At 50.1% G+C, this 20601-nt stretch overlaps 1 protein-coding gene across 4 annotated transcripts; it reads left to right on the top strand.

Annotated features, from left to right (window-relative positions):
* Nucleotides 1–1880: 1880 nt before the first annotated feature.
* Nucleotides 1881–18860, top strand: CASC3 (CASC3 exon junction complex subunit). Of its 4 annotated transcripts, none has more exons than XM_024205188.3 (14): nucleotides 1881–2105; nucleotides 4925–4952; nucleotides 5364–5401; nucleotides 7824–7982; nucleotides 8077–8228; nucleotides 8771–8947; nucleotides 9384–10081; nucleotides 12046–12110; nucleotides 12376–12490; nucleotides 13241–13339; nucleotides 14452–14666; nucleotides 15920–16042; nucleotides 16222–16285; nucleotides 17060–18860. In XM_024205188.3, the coding sequence occupies exons 1-13, from the start codon at nucleotides 1881–1883 to the stop codon at nucleotides 16255–16257; spliced, it is 2130 nt and encodes a 709-aa protein (XP_024060956.1). In that variant the 3' UTR covers nucleotides 16258–16285; nucleotides 17060–18860. The 4 variants fall into 4 exon arrangements, 3 of the variants coding, with proteins under 3 accessions (XP_024060956.1, XP_024060955.1, XP_024060954.1); XM_024205187.3 differs by having other exon boundaries at nucleotides 16209–16285; XR_002908401.2 differs by having other exon boundaries at nucleotides 15920–16285.
* Nucleotides 18861–20601: the final 1741 nt, after the last annotated feature.

Raw genomic sequence — 20601 nt, 5'->3', positions numbered from 1 at the left:
TGTTTAAAAATTTAAACAAATCAAAAAATTTTTTTTTTTTACAATAAAATAGAAAAAAAAATGTACGTTTTTGTGGTCACTTTTGTCTCAAACCCTTATACATGTCTTGTTTGGAAAATTTCTCAGACCTAATTAAAAATTGCCTCTCTTGCATGCTTGGTGCCTCCCATGGAAATGAGGTTACCAGTTTTAGAAATGTCAGCTGCTGCCGAAGCTGGCTTAGAACTATGGATTGGAAGAACCGTCTATCCTTGAGGCCTTGTCTTTCTCTCTTTTGGCGGTGGTAGAAACTACATTAAGGATCTTTCATCTGAAAGGTTGAAGTCCTAACCCGTTAGCCCTCAATTCCATAGCCAAATATGTGGAACCCACTGTTCAAATGTATGAAAAAAATCCCGAGACTGTTTGTATTCTGACTCCAATTTGCTCTGAAAGGCTTCTGCCAGAACCTGCTTTGGCTCTTTAAAAACTGCAATGCAGATTGCCCCTTGGTCTGGGTCAGTGCGTGGGGAGTGCTGACTGGCCTGTTGCCAAACGCTAGTTTAATAAATTCTGTAGGGAACAATAATTCCAGAGATTCACACACAGGCGCTTGCTCCCGATTCATTTTTTGTTGTTCTCTTTACAAATCTTTAAGCAAGTGGGCGGATGAAAAGGCAAAGACAGTCGCTGCTGTTCATAGATAACAGCTGAGCAGGGGGTGTACCTCAAGTGCTAGAATACCAAATGCTGGAAGAGAGAGATGAACCTATTGTGGAATATGTGGAGAATCACCTCACTTTACAGAAGGTGAACAAGTGCGTTAGGTAGATAACGGCGCAGGGAATGTGTGGTCAACGTGCCTGTGTTGTCTGTTTCCAGTAAAGGCAAGTGACACACTTTATCATTGTGGGTGCCACTCACCTCACCTCTCTGTGTCTCCGTTTCTTTCTCTGTACACCGCGAATGACTAATTCCCTACTGCCCCCCACTTAGTCCCAAAGGCCCAGATACTCAAGGATAGTTGGGAGTCCAGCTCCCTCTCATTTCAGTAAGTACCTAAATACTTTTGAACTCCTACTGAGTTTAGGCTCCTAACTACCTATGAGGAATGGGGCCAAAGATACCAGCATTTGACACTAAGGCAGGCCTCCCTCGCTTTCCTTGCTGGAAAATTTAATGTGGGACAACGTAAGGAGTATGAAATGGAGCTACCAGTGGAAAAACATAGGTGCATGCGTGGTTGTACAGCATCCTGCAGGAAGGGGTGTGTGTGTGTGTTGTCAGTGTCCCCATCTGTAAAATGAGCATAATGAAACCTGTGTAAATAACACGCCCGGCTAACCCTCCGTCGCCCACTTCGCTTGGCGTGGTCTCCTGCAGCACGTGTGAGCCCCTTAACAGTCTGCCCCCCCCCCCCGTGTATTTAGCAGGCTGGTTCCCAGCCCCTGCATCTGACACTTGTCCCTTCCCCCCAGAGACGTGGGTCCAATGCCAGAGGGGCCCCCCAGCCCAGCCCCTGCTCCCCTGCACCAGGGCCAATCGGTGGGGGGGGGGAGCAGTGGGGCTCTTTGCCCTGCAATAGGGCCTGCAGAGGGAAGCGGCAGTGATGTCACACCAGCATGACGTCAACGTGTTGTGATAATATGACGTCATAGCCCCGCTCCGCAAGGCGGGGATGGGACCGCCCCAAGCTCAGCAACTCCTTGCGGGCGGGGCAGGTACTCTTGCAAAGCATTCTGGGAGCAGCGGAGCGGGCTTCCCGGAAATAGAATTTTGATCCCTCCAGGGGGCGCCCGGAAGCGGGTGGCCCCGCGGTGCATCCTGGGAGCTGTAGTCCGCTCGCCGTCCCGTCGGTCTCCGCGCGCCCTCCCCCCCCCCCCTCCCCCAGACCCTCCAAGATGGCGGACAGGCGGCGGCAGCGGGCCTCCCAGGACAGCGAGGACGAGTCCGACTCGGCCGCCTCCGACAGCGTCGATTCCCCGGCCGGCCCGGTCCGCTCCGGCTCCCCGGCCTCGCCCCCGCGACCGGCCCGGAGCGTCGCCGGGACCCTGCCCGCCGGGGGCCGGGTTCGCGGGCCCGAGAGCGCGGCCGGGGCCGCCAAGAGCCCGCAGGAGTCCGAGTGTGTGAGTGAGGCGGGGGGGCCCGAGGCGAGTCAGGACGGGGCTGGGGCCGGGGCGAGTGGGGGGCCCGGGGCCAGTCAGGACGGGGCGAGTGGGGGCCCGGGGCGAGTCAGGACGGGGCGAGTGGGGGCCCGGGGCGAGTCAGGACGGGGCCAGTCAGGACGGGGCGAGTGGGGGCCCGGGGCCAGTCAGGACGGGGCTGGGGGGAGGCCTGGCCGGGGGGAGCCGGGACCCCAAGAATGTGAGCGAGGCCGGGGCGGGCTGTGGGGCTCTAAACGAGCCGGGGCTGTCTGGAGGGGACCGGCCCGTTCAGCACTTGGGGGGCGGCTGGCACCTCCCCGGACTGTGAGCCTGCGCCCCCAGAGAGGAAGGAGGCTGGGCGGTGTGGGGATCTGCAATACCCCCCCCCCCGTCCGTCCGTCCCATGGGCTTGTTTCCCCATTTTCAGGGTTTTGCACATCCGGGCTGGGGCCAGGTCTCTTCCTTTGGTTTGTGGAGGCTGGGGTGGGGGTGGGGAGCAGCCAGTGTCCTCTCCCGCTTAGTTCGGGGGGCAGGCGGGGGCTTGCTTGTGTAACGCACATCGGGCTGACAGCCCCACAGGGCAGGTCCGTAAAGGGAGGTGCCTGGGGCAAGCAAGAGGTGTGAGCGGGTAGCCTGCCTCCTGGCCCTTTTCTTAAAACCGAAGGCAGTTCGAGGGAAGGGTGTTAAATACCACCTGGGGCATTTGCAGCCTAAACGTAACACCAATGTGGCTTGACCCTGAAAGAGAAACTCATGGTGCTGAAGTTAAACTCTTTGCTGTCGAGGAAGGGTAGACGTCTTTGTTTTGTTGTTTCTGATCATCCGAGATGGTGGTAGTGCCATGGGGAAGACAGCTTTGTTTTTAAAGTGTTACTGAACTTGACAGTATCCTTGTCAACTGTGGGTGGTTTTTTTTTTTTTAATACCTTCCATTTTCAGTGTAAAGTAATCATCCGGAACAAGAAATGTGTGGATAGACACCATCTATGGATGGGCCCAGCATCCTAAAAATCTTGCTAAATTTCCCTCATTCAGAATACTAGGGCTGAAGTATTTAGAGAGGAATTGATTAGAAACCCTGAATTCCATCTCCTAACCCTGCCCCTTATCAAACTGATCTTTGCAGCACTGTAAGACTTAACTTTTCCCAAAGATCTTATTACCAACACGCCCCCCCTGCTGTCCTTCCCGCATGCACATGCTACAGAAATGCCTGAAACCCTTGAGCCAAACAGGCAATGTAACAATTAAGGGACAGACTAGTAGACAGAGTGATCCTCCTTTCACATCTTCCTACATTAGAGTAGCACTGGAAATACTATTGGATTGACATGAAACATTACGTATCAATGATCCTTTTTCATTCCAGGACTGGGTCTTTCCTCATTTCTCTTTCCACTGTAGCAATAAAGATTGTACAGACTCTGTTGCTCAGGTGATTTAGTGCATGTGGTCTGGGACTCGACTTTTAGATTAATAATGCTATCTGGTTGGTCCACAACCCTTTCTCGTGAAATTTTACAGCTAGTTAGCAAAGCTTAATGTGATCATCAAGACGGCAGGTCAGCTGATAAATGTATTGCTTGACCCCAAGTAAGACTTCAGAGAAACGTAAAACAATCAGGACTCTTGAAATGGATCAGTCAGGTAAAATGGTGTTGAGGGAAATTGTGTTAAAATTTAAGCTTGTGTTTTCGTAGCTTGTCAGCCATACGGATGCCACTGTGTATACAGTGACTGTATACATCTCCGCTGAAAACATTCTTTCTGCCTTGGCTATACGCCTTCGGTGAACCGAACAATTCTCTCTCTGGTTTCATGTTTGACATACAGAATTATGAGAATTACAGAATTTCTTGTTTGTGTTTGTCATTGTCTTTTCCTCATCAGGAGGCCAGTAGGATAACTCTTGGGGGTTGTATTTGTTCTGGTCTTCTTCTTTTTCAGTAGATTTTTATGCACACTCTTAGGATATTGCTCTGCCCACCTGTCCAATCTAATTGTTCTTCCTATGCAATTTATAGCCATGTATTCTAGTATCTTGTCATTCCATCAGACCTATTATGCCACATTCCTATTCTGTTTTCAGACATGTTCGCCGTTCACCTGTTTTTGCTTTTAGGCTTCTCATTAATATATAGACAGTTTTTTATTTTTGATCATGAGCCTATTTTATTAAATTCCTTAGTCTGATACTCTGCTACGTTTCTGGAATTTACCGCTGTGATCTGATCTCCTCTTCCAGTTCAGTCTTAACTTCCGCCCTATTCTTTACTGGGTACAGAGTAACATTTATATTTCTGACATCTGTAGCAGATGTGTGTCTGAGTTGAGTGCTCCTCAGCCCATGTAGGGTGGGGGAAAGCTTCTAAATAATCCCCCAGTAACCTTCTGAGCCAGCAGTCTGGTTCCAGTTTTATGAAGGGAGCCCATTATTTCTGTGTAGGCTGCCTCTTCCCCAAAAGATCCATAGTGACTTAATACACTGTTAACCCCACCTCTTCATGCATTCCCCCAGTCTGGTTGGCCCTATGCATGGAACTGGATGCATTTTCAGGAAAGCTATTGTACAAATTCCTGGATCTATGTGTGTTCTCCTTGAGTGTTCTAAAATTTAGCTTCCAGGATGGCTCTCCTATGTCTCCCTTTATCATTGATCCCCGTATGTGTCACGGCCACAGGCATCTCCCCGGCACTTGTCTAGATGTTTTGTGGGGTCAACCTGATAGGCAAGTGACTGAAATGTTCCTGGTCACTACATACCCAATAATATGTCTGTGTGTTTCTCTCTCTCGCAATAGGAAAGTGAAGATGGCATCGAAGGAGATGGTGAGTAATAAGTATCTTTGGTCTGTCCTGCTGGGAGGGAGAAGTGAGAGATGAAAGCATAGAATTCATTATCTATTAAAAATGCATATTCTGAGGCCACTTGGAAAGGCCAGTTGTCTGTCTGCTTCCCCTGCTACAGTCTGAGAGCCTGTTCTGTTTGTTTCCTCTGAGGCATGTAGCGCTGGGCTAGATGGAGCATTAGTCCAGCACTGGTTATGCTATTCAGCTGGGAAATTGAGGACCAGTTTAATATTAATGCTGAGCACGTCTGTGGTTTGAATACTGTGTGTGTCTGTACACTGGACTGTTGATGAATGATGCTCTAAGTGTTACAGTTCAAAACGAATTCATGTTTAGAGAAAGCGCCACTATTGCAGCATTTATGCCAAACTTCTGCTTTCTCTTCTCTAGCTGTTCTGTCGGATTACGAAAGTGCAGAAGACTCCGAGGTGAGTGTATTCTTTATACTGACACCTAGAATAGTCTTCAGAGCTTCTTTTTCTTGCATCATCTCAGCACAGAAACCAGCTCATATTCCTTGCTGGGTCCTACTGACCCTGGCTGGAGAGTTTCCCTTTGTCTCAAGAAATGGGATGACAGGCAAGGCTTTGCATCCAGCCTGTGTGGGTACTTGAGACTGGCTGTGTTGCATAAATTGTCAAAGTTAGAAATGGAAAATCCCACTGAGCGATATCAAGTTTGTCCCTCTGGCCAGTGCAGTACTGTAGTATATTAACTTGGAACAGGATACCAAGGGCAATGGTGGTCAGCACTGGCGATTTTTAAATCCAGATGGGGTGTTTTTCTAAACACTCTGCTCGAGGAATTATTTGGGGGCAGGTCTCTGACCATTGCTGTCCAGGCGTTCAGGTCACAATGGTCCCTTCTAGCCCTGGAATCTGGGAATCTAGCATTTTGTCTAGCCTGCCTTAAACTGACCGGGTCTGTATTCCAAGAGCTGCCCTGCCAACAAGCAATACTAGGAGACTTAAAATTGAGGTCTGGCTCCTCTGTGGAAGCAAATGGTGCAGATCAGGAGACAGACTTGAAAATGGCAGCAGGAGGTAAAGGGAAGGGGGATTAGAGGTCTTGCTATGTCTTGATTAGCTGTAACTCAGACATAAATATTGAACTTGAAAATATTCTTTGGCTGAAAGTCATACAGATGCTGAGCTGCGTCCAGTAATGTGGCCTGACCATTCACATATCACAAAAGAGAACATTTCTTCTCAAAAGCAACAGAGTCCTGTGGCACCTTATAGACTAACAGATGTATTGGAGCATAAGCTTTCGAATACCCACTTCGTCAGACACATGTAATGGAAATTTCCAGAGGCAGGTATAAATATGCAGGCAAGAATCAGTCTGGAGATAACAAGGTTAGTTCAATCAGGGAGGGTGAGGCCCTCTTCTAGCAGTTGAGGTGTGAACACCAAGGGAGGAGAAACTGCTTTTGTAGTTGGCTAGCCATTCATGGTCTTTGTTTAATCCTGAGCTGATGGTGTCAAATTTGCTAATGAACTGAAGTTCAGCAGTTTCTCTTTGATTTCTAGTCAGTAATTCCTTCTGTTTGTGTCACTGAGGACAGCCGATTTGTTCAGTAAGGCAGCCCTGATCGCAAACTGGCCTAGTGCTCTGTGGACACTTAGTGTCTGACAATAGAACTAGGAGGTTGAAGGGTGTTTTGGGAAGTTTGGTAGTGGCCATGACCACCTGCCAGCTGTGATGTAACCATGGCAGTTCTAGTGTCCAAACACGTCTCCCCTGAGGTGTATGGGGTGCTGCATAGCTCAGTGAAACCTTTCTCAAATTGAGCAGTGGGGGAGATGGGGGAGGGCAGAGAAAGGGGCGGGGAGGAGGCTTGCTTAAAGTACCTAGCTGGGCATGCCGTTGCTTCCGTGTATCATTCCCTTCAGTGAATGTTCGGGGGCTGCTGCAGGCTCCAAAGCCAGGTCAGAATGTGGACGGGGAAGTGGGCTCTGAAATCATGAGTTCCATAGTGTGCCCTTTCCGACTTCTCAAGAGAATACTTTATCTGCAGGGGCCTGCATTCAAACTGCAGCTAAATCTCTGGAAAATATAGATATTGGGTCTCTAGGGCCCCAATAACCATAGCTCCAGAGCAACTGAACTAACCCCCACCACTTTAATGTACTGGCCCTGCTGTGTGAGTTAAGTACAGCTCTCTTCTTCCACTGTACCTAAATATAATGCAAACTCTCTGTTTCCAAACATAAATAAAAGGAGCAGCAGTTGACATGTGAACACGCAGTATGGAAAGAGAAACTAGAGCAGTCGTCTTGTTAATCGTTCAATACTATTTTTAGTGTCGATTCCAGTCAGAGCAAGGCTTGCAGTCTCCCGGAGGGTGAAACGACGTCAGACTCTTGCTAGCAGAGTGCTTGGAGTCAGCCAACCACGCAGTTCCAGGGAGTTCAGAAATCCAGCGGTGGCTGGGGCCAGCCCTTCAGTGGGGGAAAGGAGAGGTAGTCATGTGAGCAGCAGAGCCTGATGGCATGAGCTACCCCCCTTGGTAGCGTCTCTGACGATGCTGTACAAATGGCTCCGCGGTGTAGAGATCAGAGGCTCTGGTTGTACTGTGATTTTCTTCGACATTTGCTCTGAATTCTTCTAGAATCTGTGACTGTTGGTGGCCTAGGATTGCTCTGTGGTATTTGTGGAGAAAGGAATCAGTCTGGTCTTCCCTTCCTCTGTGTTAAACGGTTGGCCCTCTTTAGCACCGGAAAGAGGTACTGGATAGGGGGCTGTCCGGAGCTGTGGAGATCTAGGCACATCGGCTGTAACTCCCTGGGGAATCTGCCGCTAACATCACATGTCACCTTGTCTCAGCGATTGGGTGTTTGTTTTCAGGCCGAGGAAGGGGAGTACAGCGAGGAGGAAAGCTCAAAGGTGGAACTGAAGCAGGAGAGTAACAATGCCAGTGAATCCACAGGAAAAGCAGAGAAAGGGGAAGAGAAACCTGACCCGAAAGGTGCTGTGACTGGCGAGAGACAAAGCGGGGATGGGCAGGTAGATATCTAATGTGTGCTGTGGGGTCCCTGGGGTTGAGGCTGGCTGTCCGTAGAAGGGCTGCTGCAGTGTAATGATTCTCTGATTTTGATAGGAGAGCACTGAACCGGCTGAGAATAAAGTTGGGAAAAAGGTCCCCAAGCACTTGGATGACGACGAGGATCGGAAGAACCCTGCGTACATACCCCGCAAAGGGCTCTTCTTTGAACATGATCTCCGAGGACAGGCCCAGGAGGAGGAAGTCAGGTAGGTAAAACTCATGAAACTTCCCTGGGTAAAGAGAAGTTGAGTCCTGAGCCAGCACCTAAAACATCCCAGCTCTTGGCTTCCGTGTTAAATACTTGGCAGACTGGGAGATTTTCTAAGACTTGTGAGACGTGGCCATGTGGTGGCCCAGTTGCCTAGTGGTAGTGTTCTGCCAGGACTGGCTTTGGTTCCACATGCTCCTAAGGCAGCAGAGACGGGTAATGCTACAGAAGCCTGAGCTGAGCCTCCTGCAGCTGAACTGCGACCCTTTTGCTGGGGTCGCAAAGGAGTGCTAGTGGCGTGTTCCCAAGAAAACCCTCTCTCCCTCCCCGAGCTGGCAGGGCAGTGACTCTCTGAGCCCTGAAAGTCTGGGAATGGAGTTGGGGAAGGGGAGATGTTCCACAGCCTCCCAGGCACACCCCTTCCTAGAAATAAGCAGCCTTCGTTTGCCTTTTGTACTGTCTGGCCCGTCCATGCCCATTCCACCCACGTATCCTTGGCTTTGCAAAGACCTGTTGGGTCTCTCCGTGTTCCTGCTCCAGGCCGAAGGGGCGCCAGCGAAAGCTTTGGAAAGATGAGGGCCGCTGGGAACATGACAAATTCCGGGAAGATGAGCAAGCCCCCAAAAGCAGGCAGGAGCTGATTGCGCTCTACGGCTATGACATCCGGTCGGCTCACAATCCCGACGACATCAAGCCGAGGAGGATGCGCAAACCACGGTGAGTAGCCAAGGCCTTAGGGAGTCCAGTCAGAAGGCCCCTCGTGTACTGAGGAGAAAGATCAGCCTTCTTGCAACCACCGAGATGTTGAGCATCAAACTGGGAAGGACTTGAAGGCGGGGGATGGGCAAAGAACTGATGGGGGCATGATGTTCTGCTGCATCCATGTCAGATTGAGGCTCAGGCTCCTGGGTATCCGGGCGTCTGGGAGCACCATGGGGAGAGGGATGCCTTGGCGTTGTGGGGATTCTCTTATTACTAAGGAGTGGAAGCATCAGGCTCTGGAGGAAGCCAGCTCCAGGATGGGCAGGTAGAACAGGTGTGTTGTCTTTGGGAAAGGATCTTAAGGGGTCATTGCAGCTCTGGTGCTCATAAATACCTCCCAGTGGTGCAATTCAGGGGTTTGTTTCTGATCCTTTGCGTTCCTCCCCTTAAGGTTTGGGAGCCCTCCGCAGCGAGAGCCGAACTGGGCCAACGAGAGGCAAAACAAGCCACCAAGACCCCAGGGCTCTGATAGCGATCCGCTGCCGACACGAACCTTCATCAGCCGGAACTCCACGGGCATGGGTAGGATGCCCCCAGCCAGGAACTTTCCAAGGATGGGTGGCTACAAAGAGAACCGTCCAAGCTACCGAGCTGTGGAAGCAAACAGCCAGCACCTCTCTCGAACAGGGGAGCAGGCTAAACACGAAAGCAGTTACCGGGCAAGGCGTGTTGAACAAGCCCCGGAGAGAGACCCCTCTCCTGAAGCTGAGATTGCGCATGTTCACAGCAGCCCTGTCAAGAAGGAAGAGATCATTTTGGAAAGCCAGACCCCAAGTACAGACTCTGTACAGCCACCACCAGATAGACCCATCGAAAAGAAATCCTACTCCCGGGCAAGGAGGACCAGGAATAAAGTTGGCGATGCAGGAAAGCTGGCAGATGAAGTCCCGCCTCCAGAAGGATTGACGCCCGTGCCTCCGAAACCAGTGCCGGTAGTAACGCCCCCTCCTCCTGCAAAGGCCGGTAGTTGGGAGACACCAGTAGAATCCAGCATGGATGGACTCGAACAAGACATGACTCAGTTGAATCTAACCGAGCAGACCTGGACCCAAGGACAGCCTCCGTTCATACAGCCTCGGGAACTTCGGGGTAAGTGCCACGGGCCATTGGGTTTTCATTGGTTTTCCCCACTGAATGCAGCACGGCTGCTGTGGCAATAAAGGTCTGACAGTTAATCAGAGCTTGAGGGATAGCTTAATTGCTTGGTTTAATAACAGAAGGATTGTGAAACTGCACATTGACTGAAGGACGGACTGGATGACATGATGGGGGAAATTAATGCATGTAAACACAAATGTAAACTTCTTGTAAGGGCTGAAGGGCTCTGAATGTGCAGCATCTTTTGAGAGGAACTAGGGAAAGACTTACGGGTCCTTTAGGACATCTGCCCAGTACAAAGCAGCTGTTAGCAATGGGATGGTTGAGTGGATTAAGCAAACAGCGTGTGGAATGTTGAGCAATAATGACACTCTCCTTGGGAGTACTATGTTCCAATATTAGCTGCCTCCCCGTCGATAGGAGTGGAGATTGAAATGGTCCCAAAAAAGTGTTTGGAGAGAGCTGGTCAGGACTCATGTAATGGCAAGAGATTCCCAACCCAACCCTCCAAAATGAGGGTTATTTAGCCTGGAATTAGTAACAGGAAATAAGTGGAGTAATTTAGGGCTGGGGAGAGTATGATAAGAACGGATCATTCCCTCTCTTGCCATGTCTCATGTTGTTAGAACAAGGGGATACTCGGTGCATCTGGGACAAACAGAAGGAATTTTCCTCCTTTTGTGTACAACACTCCGTAATTAGCTACGTGTAGCCGGGTTTGGCTACTGCCAGACTAAATGGACCAATGGTCTGATTGGGAATGGCAAATCCTCCGTTCTTATGCATTGAGCTTGGGTGCTAGACAGTTTCTCCTGCTGCCTGGAGTGGAATCTGGCAGGATTGAAGCAAGGGCACTCCTGGCTTGTCTACCCAGGAAAGTTAGACCAGCGTATGAATGTCTAAGCCAGAGAGCTGAAGCCGAGGGCTGACAGCAGAGGGGCTGAGGGCGTGAGGGATGGTCCCTTGGCGAGGCTGATCTCCAGCAGAGAGGCAGTTGGGGTTCCTGCTGGGAGGAGCAGGGGTGGCTGTCCTGGCAGAGGGACAGAGGAGGACTGACAACGGAGTCCGGGGGTGGAGGAAGATGCTGGAATGTGTTGTGGAATGGCTGAGAGGATATGTGATTTTAAGGACTGCTTGCAGTGGGGTGATAAATGGACTATTGGGACTTGGGATTTGGGTAATTTACACTATGGTTTTCATAATAAACCGGCTCCAAGGAAGGGCCTTATTGAAGCAAGAGAGGCTGAAGTGGAGTCCTTGGGTTACTTGAGGGGAGAAACTGAGGCAAGTGCACTTGTGGCGTGGCCTGCCGCATGAGGGCACTCGAGGGGAGGGGCTGGGGGGGCAGGTTTACCCTATGACACTGAGATTGAGATTTTACATGTAGTCAGAGTTCAAGGCCAGAAGGGACCTCCCAATCTTCTAGTCTGACCTCCTGTCACAGGCCACCCACCTCACCGCAGCCACACGCTAACCCCAGCCAACGACATGAGATCGAAATATCCCAACCCTCAGGAGACTAGATTCTTATGTGCCATAGACAGAGAATAGGGACTGGGAAATGAGAGAGACTCAGATAATCCTGGCAAGTGACCTGCATGCTGCAGAGGAAGGTAAAAAACCCCTAGGTCACTGCCCACAGCCGCAGAGCCAATCACACAAGGATAAAATAATTGTTGGAGTCCCTTTGTACTCAGTACTGAAATGCATAAAACCTTAACTTCTCTAATACTTATTTCATCATCAAAGCTCCTTATGATATATACATTTTCACTGAAATTTGTAAGGCATATGTTGGCATTCACACTGCAGTAACTCCTCTAAAACAGTGACATTTTCTGTACTGCATTTCATATAAGTGGGCAGATGACTTCTAGCGACGCCTCTGACGCATAAGATTGCGTATTATTAAAGACGAGTGTAAGACTTAATAACCAGCGTGTCTCTTTTCCTAGGTATTCCTAATCATATGCACATGGGAGCTGGACCACCACCTCAGTTTAACAGGATGGAGGAAATGGTAAAGCAGGGAATCTTGTATGGAGTGTAACTTTTCTTTTTAGTAATTTTAAGTCAAAGTGTTGATTTGGTTCGGTGCTGTAATGGTTTGAACCTGGCTGTGGCACACCATCATTTCTCCTTTCCTTGGGTAGAAGCATTTGTCATTTTGTTTTTTTAAGCCGAATGTAGGTTTCCAGGTAGGTTGGGTGGGTAACGCTGGTTAGAGCCTGGATGAATTCCTCTTTGTAACTCGGTAGCTCACAGATGCCTTTGAACTCTTTCAGGGAGTACAGGGGGGCCGTGCAAAGCGTTACTCATCCCAGCGTCAGCGGCCACCAGTTCCAGAGCCTGCTCCCCCCATGCACATCAGCATCATGGAAGGGCACTATTATGATCCACGTGAGTGACCCCTGCAGCTCTAGTTCCTCTTCTCTCAATTCTTTAGCACACTCAGAAATGAGCTTTCAGTGCGGGATATGGGTGGGGTTCCCAGCTACTTAAGAAGCTGCTCCATCAGTGGGAAGGGATATGTGGTGTTTTGGTGCAGACATAAAACCAAGTTAATTATTGGGAGCTTTTCATGAGTACCCGAAGAGATCCTTCCTCTTGAACGGGACATGGTCAACTAGTTCTAGATCCAATACAGACCTGGTTAAAATGTCAAAGCTTAATATGAAAATGTCCATGACAACCGAGTTTTCTGGATTTAATCCCTGCCCTGTTTTGTAAAGCGCCTACCGACACTGCCTTCATCATTGTGTGATCGTCTGCAGCTTTGGAAACTCAGACGTTGTTTTAGATCGGGAGAAGTGGAAATTTAAACTTGGTAGAAATAATTGTTTCATTCCCATTTTTTGAGGGAGAGATTGGGGAGTAAATGAGATGTTGAAAATCAGTCATTAAAGGAGGAAACTACGTAAGTGGGGTGTGTTCCATTCGAGGTAGGAGATAGCTGGTTGCTCTCCCTCGGTTGGAATCCTGTTGGGCATGTGATCCCATTGCTGGGTGGCACATGCAGTTGGCAGTGTTTCTAACACAACAGTGCTCAAATGCTGTGGCTCTCTTTGACTCCTGTAATCAACGTGACTCTCGTTACAGCAGAATAAGCTAAATAACTTTTGTTTCCTCGCAAACCGTTTTCTCTTGCAGTACAATTCCAGGGACCAATCTACACACACAGCGAGAATCCTGCCCCGTTGCCCCCCCAGGGTATGATTGTACAGCCAGAAATGCATCTCCCACATCCAGGTGAGCCACCGTCTCCCACCTCCCTGCCCTCACAAGCAAACTTGTTAACCTTGCATTTGAGGAAGTTCTGTCTGAGCACAGGCCTGGGAATCAAGGACTCTCCTGTGTTGTAATCCAGCTCTGATGTAGATTCCCTCTGGCCTGGGCCAGGCATTTAACTTCTGTTTCCCTATCTGTAAAATGAGGCATACTCACGTACCAGCTTGTGGCTAAACCAGTGGGCATCTGCGTTGCATTTTGAAAATGGAAAGCGCTATGTGAAATGTTGCTGATCTGTTTAAGTCTAAAATCGAAGGCCCTTCAGTTTCATAGCCATTTACGGCAGCATCTCTGAACATTGAGATGAAGGTCAACAAAGGCGTGTATCCATTTCTTAGGCATTGTAAGTAAATCTTGCTCCTTCCCATGGTGCTGCCATGAATAAGTGACGTGATCTTTGTTAAATGGCATATATGTCCATGTAAATATGTTTTGCTAACTGCTGCATCTCCTTTGCTTATGCCCAGTGCAGGTCCAAGCCCACTTGAGGGTGTCTTGGAAACTTCTGGGTAGAACACTGCTGGTTTTGTGCAGAATAGTTGGCTAAGTCACGTCCCCGTTTTAATGGAAAGCTTGAAGCAGCCCGCCCCCCTCCTCCTGGATGGAAATGCTTGGCAGCTTCTCTGACCCAGCAGCAATTAGATATGAAGGATCCCAGAAATCAGGGAGGCAGCAGGTCTCTTAGACTTGCCCCACAGGCTAATGTGGGGTTGTTCCCCCATAGTAAGTAACTTACTGGTACACTGTCAAGTCCGTTTTAACATGATCCACATGTTGGGAGACTCACCACTTTCTTGGAAAACTGGAGGCCACTGTCAGCCTGCTACTATTTGTGTGTGAACTTTCCTGTCGTAAACAGAGCAGGAGTTAGTCTGTCGTGATCGCATGCCAAGAAGTCTTTCGCAAAGTGCTCTTGTTCTATAAACCCTGCTCATTAAGATAGTGAAGGTCAGAGCCAGGCTAACCCAGAGACGCTAATTTACTTTGGCAACCGAACAATCCCAGCCTTTTCCGAGGATGCGTTGGTTTCAGAGGTGACGTTACATATGGATTTATTTTGTTTCGCTTCCTAGGTTTACATCCACACCAGACACCGGCACCTTTGGCTAACCCTGGCTTATATCCTCCACCAGTCTCCATGCCTCCTGGGCAGCCGCCCCCACAGCAGCTGCTCGCACCCACCTATTTCTCCCCTCCCGGAGTCATGAATTTTGGGAATCCCAGCTACCCCTATCCCCCAGGAGCACTCCCACCACCACCTCCTCCCCATCTGTATCCCAACACACAGGTGAGCTGGCTAAAGCACGCTTCGGTTGTCTTGAGCAGGAGTTCTTTAAGCATGGAGTGATGGGACCCTATCCTGGATGGGTCCATATGTTGTATGGCCTTTGAGATGGCCTGGGGTAGCAGCTGGTCTCCCTGCCGTGTGGGATTGCTCCCGAGAGGAGGCAACGCACTAGGTTATTAAACAGACTTTAAGGTTAAATCTTAGTAAAGAGCATGAATGAGGAAAGCATCTCGCTTCCTACTCAATTTGGGGAACAGAAGGAGCCTGATCTGACCTCCCTGGTTCTCCCACACTGGGACTGGAATTTGAATTGTAGTTATAAGCTCCCTGATGGCATGTGGTGGTATTGTTTGGGCCAAGAATTTAAATTCTCTACCAGGCAAGAGAACTAGGAAAGTGAAGCTGCCTAGAAGCACATTAACTGGCTGGGTCTGTTCACGGTCCAAGCTAAGCCAAGCACAGAGAATGACTGGATTCTCTTTAGAGCCAACTTCCTTTTGTTTGTCAAACCAAGACAGCAGGCTGGGCACTGTCTGGTGTTTGTGATCTCAGCAGTGTGTGAGCCCAAAGGCCACTTTGTTGTGGCAGGTCACAACCTCCCATCATTGAGGCTGTCTTGCAAATGGCACAAGGGTGACACTCAGTGGCAAGACAAAAGAGGTGCAGTTTCTTAACCCAGCCTAAACAGTTTTGACCTTTCCCTTCTCTGCTGGTCTAGCTGAAGAGAGAAAGATTGATCTGGAGTGAGCACAGGACTCCTGGACATGATCTGGGTATGATGGGGAATGATCAGCCACCTTGAGCACAGACCAGTTGCTAATTTAAAGTGGGAACTTTATATGGTCTACGCAAAAACCATGCAGGGCATAATGACCTCATCTGACCTTACCACCTAGGAATCTAACCAGCTTAGGTGTAGACTGACCCAGTCAGACAACTAACCCTGGCAGCAGGGCCTCTGCCAGTGATCCCGGGCAGTCTGGGCAAGCTGACAGCTAGAGGAGCCCACTCCATTGCAAACTCCTTTTTCAGGTATTTGCAGACAAAGCTTGGCATTCCGCAGCGCAACGTGAGCCCTAACCGGCTTTGCTCCGGGGGCCGCTCTGCTCCCCTCTGCCTTTAGAGGACTTGGTTTTGAAAGCTGTTTTACACTCTAAAGAAAGCCAGGCCGAACCCTGCCAACACCTGGGCAGCTGCAGCTTCGCATCCCGTGTCAGGAAGAACTAACCCTTTCCCTTCTTTGGGGGATGCAGGCCCAGGCCCAGGTGTACGGAGGGGTCACCTACTACAACACTGTCCAGCAGCAAGTACAGCCGAAACCTTCACCACCACGAAGAACATCCCAGCCCGTGACTATCAAGCCACCACCTCCCGAGGTACTGACCCCTCTGTCGTGTGCTGCTGTGGGAGACCATGTAGGAGCCGTTTTCCCAGTGGCCTGCGATGTCTCTCTCTCCCCCCCTCCCTCTCCTCTCTCAAGAAATGTGTTGTTTTCAAGAAAATCTTCAACTGTCTAACTTTTTGACGTGTCCCAAACTCCAGCTTCTCGTTGCAGGTTGTAAGCAGGGCTCCAGTTAATTTGAGTTTCTAAATACTTTAAATCTAAACCCACGTACAAAGTAAGTCCCAAGTTGTCTCTTGGTTTCCTTTTTGTTTAGAGAAAAAAATACTTACAAAATCCAGTTCTGACTTAGGAAATTGTGATTTCTCGAGAAAAATAAATGCTGACGCCTAGACCGTGTAGAGGCGTAAGGGGCAGGTTGAAAGTCTGTACAGAGATGATGAGACTCAATTCTCTGCTGAGTACCATTTCCCCTCTCCAGTGCTACGCACTTGTGTGTGGGTTGGTGTCCAGTGCACCGTAAGAGTTTAGTGAGCTTCTGTCACAGCGTGCCCAGAACCGCAGGGTCACTTTCCCTGCGTCAGGAGGAGAGGCAGCATGCGCTAGAGCAGAGGGCTGGGAGTCAAGACCCCCGGGATCGATTCCTGGCTCTGCCACTAACTCACTGTGTGACCTTGGGCCTTAGTTTTTCCCATCCATAAAATGGGAAGAATGTGCACCTTTGTACAGTGCTTTGAGGTCCTCTGATAAAAGGTGCTTCCGAGCTGCCTGGCGTTAACCAGTAACCGTGGGGAAATCTCGGGCCCCAACTCCTCACTGGCCTATTTCACTTCACCACTCTGCAGACAAAGTTTGCTTTGGAGCGAGATCCTGGAGGTTGAATCTGGTGGCGCAGCCGAGACAAAGGGCGGTGGGAGGACGGTGGCTGCTTTCTAGTGCCCTGGTGTGGGGACTGTTTGGCCCACCTAGGCGATAGAAGTAACCCTATGCAGAGAGCTTGTGAATGGTGTGAGGAGCGCACTAACCCTGTGGCTTGCATCTTCCCCGCTAGGGCAGTGCAAGAGAAAAATCAAAGGAAAGGAGCAATACGTAGAAGTTCCCGCACCGGAATCGGCACCGCCAGCAAGCAGGAAGCTCCGACTCCGAGAAGTCCCTTTCTCCGTGCTTAGGTGAGGCCAGCGGGCCCCCACCTGCAGCAACCTGCCGCATCAGTATTGTGCCCAGGGCCGGGCACCCCTCCCTCTTAGGTGTTTAGTGGGGCTCTCCTGCAAACCACCTCTCTCCCCTGGGTCATGGAGGGCATTGAAATACTGAACACTAGGGTTGCTCCCTAGTTACAAGTTCTTGTGATTCTCCTCCCCCCATTATTAAATGTTTGACCTTTTCCCATCGTAGCTATTGAATGAAGCTGGCTTGGTTCTGTCCTAGTTTTTTGTTTGAAAAATGAACTGGCCCTTCCTGTTAAGCTGGGTATAGGAGTCTCTGTTGGTCAGGTAGCCAGGAATGTAACTGCCTCCCCAAGGAAATATCTGATGTTACTTTGTTTCTTCAGCTCTGAAATTAGCAAGTTTATTTCTGACATTGTTTAAGCTTACATGTCTGGGAAAGGGCCGCTGAGTGTTAGCAGCCTGACAGGAACGCGCTGGCCGTTCGGTCACCACTTAATTTAGAAGCTCCTCCTCTTTCTTTCTGGAGCAAGCCCTGCTGGGAACTGTGTTGTGGGCAGTCTCTGTCGTCCACGTGTGTGCAAACTCTCAACCTGAAACAGACCGGAAGCAGCATGCGCCGAGGCAGGGCAAAGTCCAGTCTCTGCTGCCCCACCAGTGCACGCTGCTTCCAGCAAAGGCAGAGCTCCTGCTGCCTTGGGACTCTCCACTAAATGGGACCCAAAGAGGAGCATGCGGCTCTCCAGGCATGCCCTTGGCTTTCTGAAGAGCTGTCCTCTTGCTTGCAGGCTGCTTTTCCCTCAGCCTCGTTCTTGGGCAAACCGGCTTGGCGGGATAAGCCCGTGTACAGTTTGTACCCAGCACTTGGGTGTTGCTTCTGTGTAAATGGAAGGTGATGCAACCAGCCTTAACACATCCACTTCCAAGGACGGGCGGCTTGGTCTGATCCCCAAGGAGGAACACTTGCTGTGCACGTACCAGAACTTAAATGGGTTCCTCCCCCTTTGGCTCTGAAATAGCAAAAGAGCCTTGATCCCTGTTTTAGGAGTCTGAAGCCTGGCCCTGCAGCACTGTGGTTGCTGGAGCAGCCTGGCTTGCCCACGCTGCAGTGATCTGGTGTCGCGTCTCTGCAGCATAGATCCTGCAGGGATCGCGCCACCGCTTCCAGCTACCCTTGAGCTTGGCTTTGGCCTCTCAGCTGTTTGCAAATTGCGTGAGGGGAACTTGGCAAACGGTTGCGAATTCAGCTCTGGACGCGTTGGGGCTGCGTGCGTCTGAGTCGTTCAGCAGGTTACTAACAAGCAAGCGGCGTCTTGGCCTGTGAGGGAGAGGGAGGAAGATCCCCCACCTGCCTGTTTCGGGTTGAGATCTTTTCACGCAGAGGTGGCTTTCGAACTGAAGTACTTTTTTGTTGGTGTTTGTAATTTAACAACCTTTTGTACTTAGTTGAAATTAACTCAAATGGCATTTAAAAAGAATCCTTTAAATTTAAAATGTAACTGTTCCTCTGCCTTAAGGCTGAAATGTCTCGTGTAACATATCGGTCGCAGACTGACATTCTAGACCTAACAACACTGTGATGGCTTTTTTGTTTTGTTTTTGTTCCTGTTTTCTTTGGAGTGCACACTTGTAACCAACATTGTAATGACTTGGTGGAGATGACAATACATCTTAGAAAGTAACTAATGCTCTGGGTCTGTCTTTCGTGCTGCTTAAAGGTGGTCTCGGCAATCATCTTGCCAAGAGACCTGGTATTGAGCTATGGTCGTCTGGAAGGGCAGATGTCCCCTCTGCCATACGACATCAGAAACGCTTGGAAAACAAGTATTCGAACCACCCTGATTTCCGCCTCCCCAAGCTTCTAGCACCGCTGGAAAACTGAATCCCTTTCTTCCCACTTGGTGAAGCTCCCCTCCGTGCTAAATGCCATTTTTAATCCTGCAGCCACTGCCCTCTCCCTCCAGAACTTGAGCCCTCGTCCCCTCTGCTCCCTGCGTGAACGATCAGCAGAACAAAACGTAGCTTCCTGACGTGGTTGGTTTGTTGCATCCAGGGGGGCTACAAAACAAGAGCGCGGCGGAACAACTGCTGCGTAGGTGGCGCTGAGCACACAGTATGCACAGTGCTCGGCAGGAGAGTAACGACCCTGCATCCCGTGCTGTGCTTCAGTGGAGCATTGCAGGGCTGGCTGGCTGGCATGCCACTGGGGCCGGGCTTCCGCTGGTGTCTGGGATAAGTTGTTAAAGAATCTGAGCCGCGGAGGCAGCTCGCCCTGGGCTGTTCGGTTGGGCCCCCGTGAGAGAGGCACTGAGGTTCCCTTGGGGCTCAGTGTAGGAGGAGCGGGTGAGATGCTGGAGGTGGGCAGAGCTGAGAGAGGCAGATGAGGCTTGCAGATTTTAAACCTCTCTTCGTGGAATATATTAATGGGTCTGGTGCAGAGGTTCCCAAACGCTGATCTGTGGGGAGCAACTGGGTCACGGGGGGTGGGCTCTCCTTCTCCACAGCAGCGATCGCTGTAGCTCTAGTGGAACATTCTGCAGTCCTGGGGGGGGGGTCGCATGTGTCCGTAACACGCCCCTTGAGCAAGACGCTTAACTTCTGTTGACCCTTGAGGCCAATGGCCTGTTTTAAACATGAATTGAGACCCCTTCTGGGCGTGCTAGCAGCTGGCCAGCAGAGGGCAGCAGGGACAAGCAGAGTTTTGTAGCCCTTTCGAGGAGAACATAAGAACGGCCAGACCAAGAGTCTCTCTAGCCCAGCATCCTGTCTTCGGGGGTCGTCTTTAATCTCTCCTCGTATGGAAGCTGTTCCAGACCCCTGATCGTTTTTGTTGCCTTTCTCTGCACCTTTTCCAATATAATCTATCTGTTTCTGAGATGGGGCAACCAGAACTGCCTGCAGCGTTCAGGATGTGGGCCTACCATGGGTTTATATAGTGGCATTATGATGTTTTTGGTCTTATCGATCCCTTTCCTAATGGTTCCTAACATTCGGTTTGCTTTTTTGATTGCCACTGCACATTGAGCGGACGTTTTCAGGGAACTGTCCATGATGACGCCAAGATCTTTCTTGAGCGGTAACTACTAATTTAGACCCCCATCATTTTGTATGTGTCGTTGGGGTTACATTTTCCGACATCCGTGGTTAAGAACGAGGGAATTCAACGTGCAGAGAAGGGTTACTAGAATGATCAGGGGAATGGAGAACCTACCTTACCAGAGGAGCCTTCCGGAGCGTAACTTGTTTAACCTACCCAAACGATTTCTCTCTAAATACAGAAGAGGGGAAAGCACCAGGGAGAGGGAGGAGTTAAGGGACAACGTTGGCACAAGGTAAGAACAAATGGCTACAAACTCGCCATCAGTAAGTTGAGGCTTGACTTAGATGAAGGTTTCTGACCATCAGAGGAGTGAAGTTCTGGAGCAGC

Source organism: Terrapene carolina, unplaced genomic scaffold (genome assembly GCF_002925995.2).
Source record: "Terrapene carolina triunguis isolate 2854851 unplaced genomic scaffold, T_m_triunguis-2.0 Scaffold193, whole genome shotgun sequence".
NCBI lineage: Eukaryota > Metazoa > Chordata > Testudines > Emydidae > Terrapene > Terrapene triunguis.
This window is presented reverse-complemented; position numbering and strand designations above follow the sequence as displayed.

What these genes read in the sequence shown, in the direction of transcription:
- CASC3 (XM_024205186.3), top strand. Translation starts at nt 1,881, where the DNA reads ATGGCGGACAGGCGGCGGCAGCGGGCCTCCCAGGACAGCGAGGACGAG. An exon ending in AAAGTGCAGAAGACTCCGAG is followed by an intron (nt 5,402 to 7,823) that starts GTGAGTGTATTC and finishes GTTTGTTTTCAG; the next exon opens with GCCGAGGAAGGGGAGTACAG. An exon ending in TTAACAGGATGGAGGAAATG is followed by an intron (nt 12,111 to 12,375) that starts GTAAAGCAGGGA and finishes GAACTCTTTCAG; the next exon opens with GGAGTACAGGGGGGCCGTGC.